General features: G+C 40.8%; 1 protein-coding gene across 1 annotated transcript in view; it reads right to left on the reverse strand.

Moving 5' to 3' along the window:
• ANTXR2 (ANTXR cell adhesion molecule 2) overlaps positions 1–12,330 on the reverse strand; it is a 155,395-nt gene extending 143,065 nt beyond the window's left edge. Inside the window, exons 1-3 of the mRNA XM_053592020.1 lie at positions 11,867–12,330; positions 11,077–11,148; positions 8,564–8,635 (exon numbers count right to left, since the gene is read on the reverse strand). Coding sequence (XP_053447995.1) covers positions 8,564–8,635; positions 11,077–11,148; positions 11,867–12,018 — 296 coding nt within the window. The 5' untranslated portion in view covers positions 12,019–12,330. The remainder of the gene's footprint in view (positions 1–8,563; positions 8,636–11,076; positions 11,149–11,866) is intronic.
• Between the last annotated feature and the right edge of the window lie 73 nt (positions 12,331–12,403).

Raw genomic sequence — 12,403 nt, forward strand, 5'->3', positions numbered from 1 at the left:
TAAAGATAGTGCACACTGATAACCTCCAAATCCCAGGTCAGTCTTAGCCTCCTTCCAACCCAATCATCCAAACAACAGGAAAAAAGTAAAAGAAAAAGAGGGATTATGGGCCGGGCACGGCAGCTCATGCCTAGAATCCTAGCACTCTGGGAAGCCGAGGAGGATGGATTGCTTGAGTTCACAAGTTTGAGACCAACCTGATCAAGAACAAGACCCCTGTCTCTAAAAATAGCCAGGCCTAGACACCCTGGGCAATTGAAGCATCATCAAAAATACATTACTGGGATCTGATCAAATTAAAAAGCTTCTGCACTGCCAAGAACACACTAAGTAAAGCAAATAGACACCCCTCAGAATGGGAGAGGATTTTTGTAAGTTATACAACTGACAAAGGTCTAATAACCAGAATCCACAGAGAACTCAAACGTATTATTAAGCAAAAAACAAGTGACCCCATTTCATTGAGGGCAAGAGACATGAACAGAAGCTTCTCTGAAGAAGACAGGCGCATGGCCTACAGACACATGAAAAAATGCTCATCATCTTTTTTTTTTTTTGTATTGTTGGGGATTCATTGAGGGTACAATAAGCCAGTTACACTGATTGCAATTGTTAGGTAAAGTCCCTCTTGCAATCATGTCTTGCCCCCATAAAGTGTGACACACACTAAGGCCCCACCCCCTCCCTCCATCCCTCTTTCTGCTTCCCCCCCCCATAACCTTAATTGTCATTAATTGTCCTCATATCAAGATTGAGTACATAGGATTCATGCTTCTCCATTCTTGTGATGCTTTACTAAGAATAATGTCTTCCACTTCCATCCAGGTTAATACGAAGGATGTAAAGTCTCCATTTTTTTTAATGGCTGAATAGTATTCCATGGTATACATATACCACAGCTTGTTAATCCATTCCTGGGTTGGTGGGCATTTAGGCTGTTTCCACATTTTGGCGATTGTAAATTGAGCTGCAATAAACAGTCTAGTACAAGTGTCCTTATGATAAAAGGATTTTTCCCTTCTGGGTAGATGCCCAGTAATGGGATTGCAGGATCAAATGGGAGGTCTAGCTTAAGTGCTTTGAGGTTTCTCCATACTTCCTTCCAGAAAGGTTGTACTAGTTTGCAGTCCCACCAGCAGTGTAAAAGTGTTCCCTTCTCTCCACATCCATGCCAGCATCTGCAGTTTTGAGATTTTGTGATGTGGGCCATTCTCACTGGGGTTAGATGATATCTCAGGGTTGTTTTGATTTGCATTTCTCTAATATATAGAGATGATGAACATTTTTTCAGGTGTTTGTTAGCCATTCGTCTGTCATCTTTAAAGAAAGTTCTATTCATGTCTCTTGCCCATTGATATATGGGATTGTTGGCTTTTTTCATGTGGGTTAATTTGAGTTCTCTATAGATCCTAGTTATCAAGCTTTTGTCTGATTGAAAATATGCAAATATCCTTTCCCATTGTGTAGGTTGTCTCTTTGCTTTGGTTATTGTCTCCTTAGCTGTACAGAAGCTTTTCAGTTTAATGAAGTCCCATTTGTTTATTTTTGTTGTTGTTGCAATTGCCATGGCAGTCTTCTTCATGAAGTCTTTCCCCAGGCCAATATCTTCCAGTGTTTTTCCTATGCTTTCTTGGAGGATTTTTATTGTTTCATGCCTTAAATTTAAGTCCTTTATCCATCTTGAATCAATTTTTGTGAGTGGGGAAAGGTGTGGGTCCAGTTTCAGTCTAATGCTCATCATCTTTAATCATCAGAGAAATGCAAACCAAAACCACTCTGAGATACCATCCAACTCCAGTAAGAGTAGCCCACATCACAAAATCCCAAAACAACAGATGTTGGCGTGGATATGGAGAAAAGGGAACACTTCTTTACTGCTGGTGGGAATGCAAGCTAGTACGTTCCTTTTGGAAGGAAGTTTGGAGAACACTCAGGGATCTAAATGTAGACCTGCCGTTTGATCCTGCAATTCCTCTTCTAGGTGTATACCCAAAGGACCAAATATCATTTGGCAATAAAGATATTTGCACCAGATTGTTCATTGCAGTTCAAGTCATGGAAGAAGCCCAAGTGCTCATCGACCCATGAATGGATTAATAAATTGTGGTAGATGTATACCATGGAGTACTATGCAGCAGTAAAAAAAATGGAGACTTTACCTCTTTTATGTTTACATGGATGGAGCTGGAAAATATTCTTCTTAGTAAAGTATCTCAGGAACGGAAAAAAGAGTGTCCAATGTACTCAGTACTACTGTGAAACCAATTTATAATCACTCACACTTGCATATGAAAAATGAAACACAACTTTAGCCTAAGATGAAGGAGGGAAGGGGAGGGAGAGGGATAGGAGGGGGTGGGGGGAATAGGAGAGGACCACAACTACAGAGAATATTGCAAGTACAAGTTGGATCTATCATGTGTAGAACGCAAATGTCCTAATGCTATAATTGGGTAAATGAGGTGAAAGCTATATTGATTAGTATGATGTAAGCACTCCAATTTGTACAAATAATCAACACACTGAAATTGGCATAAATGTATTTATGATCTATGTACAAAAGACTTAATAAAAAAATAAATAAAAATAGCCAGGCCTTGTGGTGGGCACCTGTCATCCCAGCTACTCAGGAGGCTAAGGTAAGAGAACTGCTTGAACCCAGGAGTTTGAGGTTACTGTGAGCTGTGACACCACAGCACCCTATCCAGGGTGACAGAGTGAGTCTCTGTCTCAAAAAAGAAAAAAGAAAAAGAGTGATTATAAATCAGAAATAAAAAAAGTTAGTTAGTGGAATACAGTTGATGAAGCAAGAAAGACAAGGGAATTAATAAAGTTACAGACATCTGTTGTGTACACTATATGGCAGACCCTTAATTACGCTTTATCGTGCATTATATGAATTGAATTGCCCACGACGGCTGCACGGTCTGATCCATGATTTGTCAGCAAGAGGTTAAGTAACCTGCCCAAAGTCACACAGCTAGCACGTAGCTCCTACATCTCTTTGACCCAAAGCCTTCAGGACTCTCCCAGGTAACAGCTGGATATGATCTATCCCTGAATACCTTTCCTTTCCACCCCTGAACTCCCTTCTCATTCCAGTATAGCTATCTCTGGTTACAGAACTTAGTAACATTAACTTAAACATTTAATGTTTTTTATAAAGAATACATTCCTGTTGAAATAAAATCAAAACACCTAAATTTAAACCTTAAATTTTTAAATTTTGTTAAACACAAAAAGTAAAATTATGGAGACTTTTCCACCTTCCATCTTATGCCGAAGACAGCATTACTGTTAACAGTTAGTTTATTTCACATCCTCTAGACTTTTTTCCATGCATTTCCAATAATGCACACACATACACACACTCCACCCCCCATAGAAACAGTTAGGAATTTTGTTTTCTTTTTATCTTATAAAAATAAAATCTTACTATGTGTTCTACAACTTGACTTTTTCACTTACTATATCTTGCATATATTTTCATATAAATACATATAGAATTTCCAATTTTTAATGACTGCATCCCATACTATAATTTAATTACAGTATCATCAACTGATAACCATTCAGATTGAATAGTTTTTCACCATATGAACAATACAACCATATCTAATTCTGCACAATACCTGTCTCTGTATACTAGCACTAGTATTTCACTAAGACTTAGTTCTAAAAGTAGCATTGTTGATAGGAACTTTCTAGATGCTAACAATTTATGTTACCAACCATTTATAAAGGACTCTTTTCACCCAAGTAAATTTTTAATTCAGTTTTTAAGGAATTAGGAAAAAACTTTCAAATAATACCTATGTATATGCTATCTAAATCAGTGGTTCTCAATCCTCCTAATGCCACGGCCCTTTAATACAGTTCCTATGGTTGCGACCCACAGGTTGAGAATCTCTGATCTAAATTTAAATGACTCTTTTATAATTTCCTACAAGTTTGCCTATGAAAGTTTCTCTTCCTAAGTAATTATTGTGCTAAGGTCAATTATATGACTTTTTAATTAGGGGGCAAATATATTGAAAAGGGAGTTGTAAATAGTATTTATAATCGTTAAGGGTAAAAATAAGAAAAGTAAATACAAGCCATCAGTCAGGACAATCTGTGGCAGCACTTACCACTCAGGATGTGGAGTCAGACCTGCTCAGTCATTCATCCAACCAAGTATTTACTGCTGATCTACTATGGGCCAGACTCTGTCCTAGGTGTTGGGATATTTGGGCAAACAAGACAAAGGAGGCCCCCCTGCTTGCATGTTTACCTTAGAGTCACGGAGATTTAAAAAATTGATTAATTACAGAGCAATTTCAAAAAGTCATGACGAAATACAGCAGCACAGGAGATTGCTAGGAAGGGGGCGGGGTTCCTTTACACTTGCTGGCCAGGCGAGGCTTCTCAGAAGCCATGATTAATCTTCAGAGAACAAGCTAGCCAGGGGAAGACACGGAACAGAGAAAGAGCAAAGGTCCTAATGTCAAACCCAGCTTGGTCTGTCCCAGGAAGGGAGAGCAGCCATCTGGGCTGGACTGCAGCTTACGCTGCTGCGGGAGACAACTGGGTGGGGGAATCAGTGAGGCGTTCAGGCCTTTGGGAAGTATCCGTTTTCCCTTCTCAGCCATTAGATTTTTTAAGCAAGAGAATGGCATGGTCTGCTTTAAACTTGAAAGATCATTCTGATTAATATACCACTTGCCACTAGTAAACTATGTGTCCCTAGATAAGCTACGTTGCCTTTCTTAGTTTCAGTCTTCTCATTTGCAAAGTTGAGATAATTATGGAATTTACGACATGCAGTTGATGGGAGGAGGTGATGCCAGTGCAATGTGTACACTGCCTGGCACATAATAACTGCTCAATAAATTTCAAGTAAATCACTATTACAGCAGTAAGATAATAAACAGAACAGAGCATAATTCACGATTCCCAATTATGCAATATAGTAACTAAAAATATCCTTTAAAATTAGTCCTGAATCCAAATTTTCTGACATTGAATGGCTTGGTATTTCCATAACAAATTAACACTTTGTACTTTCCTCTTACCTTACCCTGTGATACTACCCTGGGCTATTTATGTAAATATATGTGTCCCCTAACCACACATACATGCTAGCTTACTTACTTATCTTTGCATCGCCCCCAGACCCCCGGTGCTCAATACACTGTATATAAGGTAGGCAGGTCAGTAGGTAGGTGGATAGATGGACTAAGAGAATTGGAGGATAAATCATAAAAGCAAAAGAAAAGAAGGGGGGTGCTTCTTTTCTTCAAATGGAAGTATTTAAAAGAATAAATTTTTAAATGATGAGTATATAAAATGTATAACTGATAACATTTTGATATTATTTTACGAATTGTTTTATCCATGCAGTTACATAGAACTAAACCCCATGCTGAAATGGTAACGGAAGACACAGCCCCACAGTGAGTGCCTAGTGCCTTCCAGGATTGCCTCATCTCTACCGAAAATCTTGAGCAACCCTCTGAGAAACGTGAAAGCTACTTCTCATGTTTACCAAGGTTCTGAAGAATTATGAGTAATACGTGTAGAACCACAATTGGGAAACCTGTTGTACTCAACCTTGGAAACTTAAGAAGTTACTGCTTTATTAAATAAAATTAGTAAAAGCAATATATGAAAATAATACCCTTTACTGGAGATTGTTCCGTGATATCCAAAGTACCTTTTGATGCATTATCTTATTTTGATCTTCACAACTCCCTGAGAAAACATGGCGTTTTTTTTGTTTGTTTGTTTGTTTTTCTTAGAGACAGAGTCTCACTTTGTTGCCATAGAGCAACAAAGCTCACAGCAATCTCCAGCTCTTGGGCTTAGGCGATTCTCTTGCCTCTGCCTCCAGAGTAGCTGGGATTACAGGAGCCTGCCACAACACCCAGCTATTTTTTGTTGCAATTTGACCGGGGATGGGTTTGCACCTGCCACCCTCAGTATATGGGGCCGACACCCTACTCAACTGAGCCACAGGCACTGCCCAACATGGTGGATTTTATGTCTCAACTTCATAGACATAAAAACTGAAACACTAATTAAATGATTTGCCTTAAGTTTCCAAATGAGTAAGTGGTAGAATTAGAAATCCAACCCTCACTCTCAGTGTATTTTCTGCCACAACACACTAACTCAGCAGGCCACAAATAGTGAAATTCTTTAAAACTCGGTGTATTTCTATTTAGAAAGAGACAGAGGACCCAGCTATGTACAAAATGATTTGCAGGGTGACCCTGTGGCTCAAAGGACTAGGGCGCCGGCCCCATATACTGGAGGTGGTGGGTTCAAACCCAGCCAAAAACTGAAAGAAAAAAAATGATTTGCATGTAGCATTATTAAAATTCTTCTTAGAATATTATAAAGCCTTTTAATCAGAAAAAAAGTCCTTTATATAAGTTTAATTCTTCTCTGATCATAAAAATGCTGCATATTCCGTAGCCCCAGATAATGCTAATAAGACTTTTATCTCTTTAATACTTATGTACCAGATACTATAACACACACTCCACATTTATCAACTTCAATTCTTGCAACAACTTTATGAGGTAGATATTACTACCATCATCATTATCATTATTACATAGATTGAAAATACTGAGGCATAAAGAGGTTAAGCAACTTGTCCTTGACCATTTGGCTAGTAAATTGGAGAGCCAGAATTTAAACTCAAGTAGACTTGGACCAGTGACTCTTAACTGCAACATTATACTGCCTCTTGAAAAAAAAAATAATAATTTCTAACCCATTTCAATCCCTCCCCTATTAGAGTCAAGCAACGATAAAGAAAAAAGTCTCTAACTTAGATTAAAAGTTCAAATCCCTTCCATGCATGTCTAAACAATACCAATCTGGCCAACCAATGCCTACATTTCATCTCAAAGTGCTGCAGGACCCATATGCAAAGTGCCTTGCAAAGAACCTGGCACAGAGTTTGCAGCTGTCAGTTACTGTCGAGTTTCTATGTGCCTGGCATTATGCTAAGTACTTTCCTAAAATGTTAAAATTGTTCTTTTTTTGTTGTTGTTGGACAGGCTGGATCCAAAGCTGTTTCTTTGGAAATTAAGCTGGGGAATGGAGAAAATTTACTTTCATAAAAATAAGAACTATTATACCACTAGGCACAGAAAGCTGCTGTAGATGGATTGTGGACCTCAACAGTCTGGCCACTGAACACAAGCAAGTGACCAGGAGGGATCAATGGGACGACTGCGTCCTATGCCAGACTCGCCATCTACAGAGAGATTGCCTCTCCAGGAAAATGAAAATAAAAAGCACAAAGAAATTGGAAACATATATATACAACTTTCCAAATCAATTCAGTGAATTATAAACAAGTTTTCTCCTGAGTTATTTTAAATATTGTACTTTCTTGACCTTTTCAAAAGAAAGATTAATTTACAGAAGAAACTACATTCACACTTAACTTCTCAGAAATCCACGTATCATGCAAAAGAAGTTTATGCACCTCCCTTGCTACCAACACAGTTTGGAGAAATTTGATTTCAAAATAATGCTAACCCCTTCATTCATTCATTCCTTTAATCATTTATTCAACAAGAATTTATTAAGTAAGAACTGTCCTGCAAACTTTGTTTTAGATGAAGTAGATACAGAAAGGAAAAGCTCCCTTCTCACTATAGAGCCCATCCTTTAAAATATGTTAGTGACTACTTCTATTGTGAGAATGTGTTCAAATGGCAAAAAAAAGGGTCATATGAACTACTGTGATATTGTCTTGAAAAGAACCATACCTTTTAAAAGCACTAAAGAGCTACAGATATATAGATGGATAGCTAGGTAGAAATACAGAGGGTACAAAAAAATGTATACACATTTTAAGAAAGGAAAAAAACTGTATTAAAATTTTAATACTCAACATGTACGTATATGCTGATAACAAGTCATGTTTGATGAATACAAGTCATGTTTGAGCACCTCTTGTAACTTCAAAAGTCAAATGTGACTTGAGTATTGCACATTTAATATAGCTTTTTCCTTTCTTAAAATGCATATACAGTTTTCGGCACCCTGTGTGTGTGCACGAGTATATACACATATATGTATTTATCTCTCAAGTTCCTTTATAAAAGTGAATATATTCAGTATCAGTGGAACTCAGGAAAAAAACCAGAAACTCACGGTATCTGCAGAATCTAGTATATTATTCAAATAGACCCATTTTTTTTCTCTTCCTCAACATCCTTCAAATTCCTGCTTGATTAATAATATGACATGTAAACAAGAAAACTACAGAACTCCTTATAGTAACAGGGAGGAGGGAACGGTAGGAAGTACTGAATATACAACCAGGGCAGGGATCCACATGGCACTGTACTTTCCACCGGTGATATAAATGATAGTGGTATTCACCTGCTCTTTTATATTGCTCGGGCCTCCTTTTTCTTCTATTAGTATAGAGAATTGAATTGTCTGTGTATCTGCTGGCTCCACTGAGAGGCCTGAAACACTGCTTGGGAATATCAATCACATCTTTGAGATGCATCTCTACTAAAAGCCTCTTGTGAAACCATCGTGCACTAACCTGTCTCCAGTTAATGGCAAAATAATGCTGGCTTGAGAAGAAAACACAATGAAGGATAATCTCATTTCAGGGCTGCAAAATAAGAAAAAAGGCACTTAAATCATTTTTAAAGAAACAGTGATACAATACAGACATCTAACTAGGGAGTGGCACTTAAAATTGGTCTCTCTGAATGGTCCAGGCTTCTAGTAAATGGAACACAGAGAGACTAAGTCTGCCTCACGTTACCATGTACGTCATCCTGGGTCCCGTCAATGCCTCTCAGCACTCACATACTGCTCCATGACCCGTGAGGACTTGTATTTAGAAAAGACTCACTGGAACAATAAATTCTGGACTGATATAAGATTCTTGCATAGAAAAAGCTTCTTCCTGGGTGGTGCTTGTGGCTCATTGGGCAGGGTGCCAGCCCCATATACTGAAGGTAGTGGGTTCAAACCCGGCCCCGGCCAAACTGCAACAACAACAACAACAAAAAATAGCCGGGCATTGTGGCAGGTGCCTGTAGCCCCAGCTACTCAGGAGGCTGAGGCAAGAGAATCACCTAAGCCCAGGAGTTAGAAGTTGCTGTGAGCTGTGTGACGCCACGGCACTCTACCGAGGGCGGTAAAGTGAGACTCTGTCTCAAAAAAGAGAGAGAGAGAGAGAGAAAAGGAAGGAAGGAAGGAAGGAAGGAGGGAGGGAGGGAGGGAGGGAGGAAGGAAGGAAGGAAGGAAGGAAGGAAGGAAGGAAGGAAGGAAGGAAGGAGAAAAGAAAAGAAAAGAAAGAAGAACTTCTTCCTTTGGTGCTCTATCTTATCTTTTTGAAGGAGGTCAGACCGTTTGGGGTGATTAAGGTTACTTAGGGCTGCAGAGTAGCCAGTTTGACTTAATGACCACAACTATTTACGGAGTCCATACAAAAGTCATCCCATAGTAAGAATCCTTGAAGACTGTCAGGGAGAATATGAAAGAAACTAACAAATCACTTCAACAATTACACATTTTTAATTTTCTATGTCTCAAACATCTTATTTCCAACCAGCAACAATTGCCCCACTCAGTTGCATCTTTTAAGCTGTGGGCATTTATCTCACAAAATGGTTCTTGTTTCTGGGACACTAAGATCCAAGCCAGAAGACATGAAACTATAATACATAAAACTGGTGATGAGAATTATCTCATATTTTAAAAGTCATCTTAGAAGTCATTCTGGAGATGACTTCCTACGATGTGTTTGTGAGTAACTTAGCAACTAAACTCCACGTGGAAAACTGTGTGTTGCAGAATTGCAACTTGAAAACCAGACCAAATAAGAGCCTGCTTCTTTAAAATTCTGTAATGAATTGACCCATTGCTTTTATCGAAATCTTCCTGACACCCTCTGAAAACTGTAAGATTCAATCAGGAAATTCATAAACAACTGTCTGTTCTGCCTTTGACATTCAAGATAGAGGGTCTTGTTTGTTTTCCTTTCCTAGACAGTTTTACCTCAGACCCTGTCCAGAAATGAATGTCATACTTGGCTTCTTAAGCAGGGGGCTGATGATTGAACACGGACAGGCATACATTTTTATAGGGATAACTTTACTGCTGCCAATAACTGAAGGCAAGGATTGCCTAGGCCTCTACAGATTGTTTGAAGTTACTTGTAACATGACTTTCAAAATGTTTTGATCATCCAAGCCTGTTTTACAGAAAACATTTGGGCTAACAAGACTGAAAGAAGCAATATTTAATGATACAGTTCCCATTCATGTCCCTTCCATTATCTTGATAAACTTGTGTTTGCTTGTTGCATTTTTTTCCTTTAAAAAAAAAAAAAAGAAGAAGAAGAAAAAGAAGAAAAAAAGCAAGCTTCAAAAGCCTGGCATCCTGAGGTTATTTTTAAATAGGAGATACCACTAATTCCTAGTTACCCCTAAATAAGAGAGTAAGCTGGGTTTCATAGCAGAAATGCTTTTTATAGGAGAGGAAACCAGTCTCTCCTAGAGAGGCTTATTGCATATATAGAACAGTTAAATTTTAAACCAGCCACACACCCACACATTGTGTAAACACAAGTCATCTCTTTAAACACACACACAAGTGCCTTTTCTGGTAGTGGGTTATTAACACATGTTCATTTGAGGTTTTCCAACACTTCTTTTTTTTTAATGAAGACTTCTACAACACTAAGAGCTATGTGGAAAGAAAAATATTATTATGGATACTATTAGCATAAAATTTATTTTTTAATGTGATAAATTATGAGAAAGTATAACTGAAATTAAAAATAGATGAAAATTCACAAAGACATTTGGAATAGCATTTGAAGATGCTTCCCCAGAGTCTGAGCCAAGTCTCTGGGATCCAGATGAGATGAGTCCTCCACAGCTGGAGGGCTGCCCTAATAAGCAAGGGACCTTGAAGTACTTAAAAATCAACACTCCAGAAAAGGTTTTTTCCTGCAAAAGGTTTCAGCAAAGGGAAAACATACACTTTATTTTACTTCTTTTCCACTGCCTAGAAAAGTAAAGTAGAAAAAAAAAATACCTCACAAATCTCTCTGCAAGTTGCTGGACAAAATCGTAAATTTCAATCCAGTTATTTGCCACACTCCCAGACCTGAAAAATGAAATTGAACTGATCACAGACAGAAAATATGGCACTGCAATGTAAACATTTTAAACCAATTCCTTTTTCAATACTAGGAAGATGGAGAAAACCGCCTCTTCTTCGAGCGAAGTTAACAGTATCTGCAGCTGAAACTCTGTGCTACCCGGAGTCCACAAAGTCAGCGCATCTCCGGGACCGCCTGCCCGCTACTTGTTTAGAGCACGACCGGCTCTCCAGAATAAACACAAAAGCCCTTCTTTGCTGGAAAAGCAAACCACATTGGGTGTCCTTCGCCCTAGGTTTTCCTGGCTCCCATGAGATCACTATGACCAGGATAAAACCAGGCAAACTTTAGCCAGAGAGTGGGAGGGGGTTGAGAGTGGGAAGGGGCCGAGAAAGAGGCGCGTCTGGGTGCGGGGAGGACGAGCGGGACCCCAAGAGGCCGCGTTCACACTTGCCCAGCGGCCCCAAGAGTGACAAGCAGAGAAGACCCCACCTTCCCGGAGAGCCAAGGAGCCGGGTGAGTTTCAGCGCCCCCGCCCCCCCATCCCGTCTCCAGCCCACACAGATCCGAAAGCGCTGGCCCTTTGGAAGCAGAGAGCAACAGGGCACCCGCGGCGGGGCTCCCCCGCTGCTCCCCCAGCGCGCGCACAGTCTCAGCCTCCCCGACCCCCGCGGGTCCAGGGCTGCCCTCACCAGGGTACCCCGGACCTCCCTCCGCACTCACTTGTCCAAGACGAAGTAGAGGTCGAAGGCTCTTCTGCAGGAGGGCTGCTCCTGGGCGCCCAGCAGCCCCCCGGGACCGCCGAGCACTAGGAGCCACAGCCCAGGGAGCAGCCAGCGCCAGGGGCTGCGGGCCCGGGACCGCCGCGCCACCATCGTGCGGCCGGGTCCTGCCACTCCCTCCGCTCGGGCCCCTCGGCTCAGCTCGGGGCGGAAGCGCCCTGAGCTGGGGGACCCCGGCGAGCCGCTGGGCGCAGGCAGCTTCGGCAGCTGGAACCACGAACTGGCAGAGGAGGGAGAGGGGAAGGAGGGAGGTCCTGAGAGGACAAAGGGAGTCTCCGCCACCGCCGCAGCTGCCGCCGGAACTCTGGACGCAGCCCAGTGGAAGCGCGACCAGTCTGGCCCTCCGGATTCCTGAGAGTTCAGTGACAATGAAGGTCAGGCGACAGCTCGAGGGGAAGTTCCTCTCTCCGGGGACCAGGCTCCGGCGCGCGTCTCGGACCCGGACCCACAGTCCGTTCCGCGGGGAGGGCTGGCGTCC

The sequence above is a fragment of the Nycticebus coucang genome, chromosome 1 (genome assembly GCF_027406575.1).
Source record: "Nycticebus coucang isolate mNycCou1 chromosome 1, mNycCou1.pri, whole genome shotgun sequence".
Taxonomy (NCBI): domain Eukaryota; kingdom Metazoa; phylum Chordata; class Mammalia; order Primates; family Lorisidae; genus Nycticebus; species Nycticebus coucang.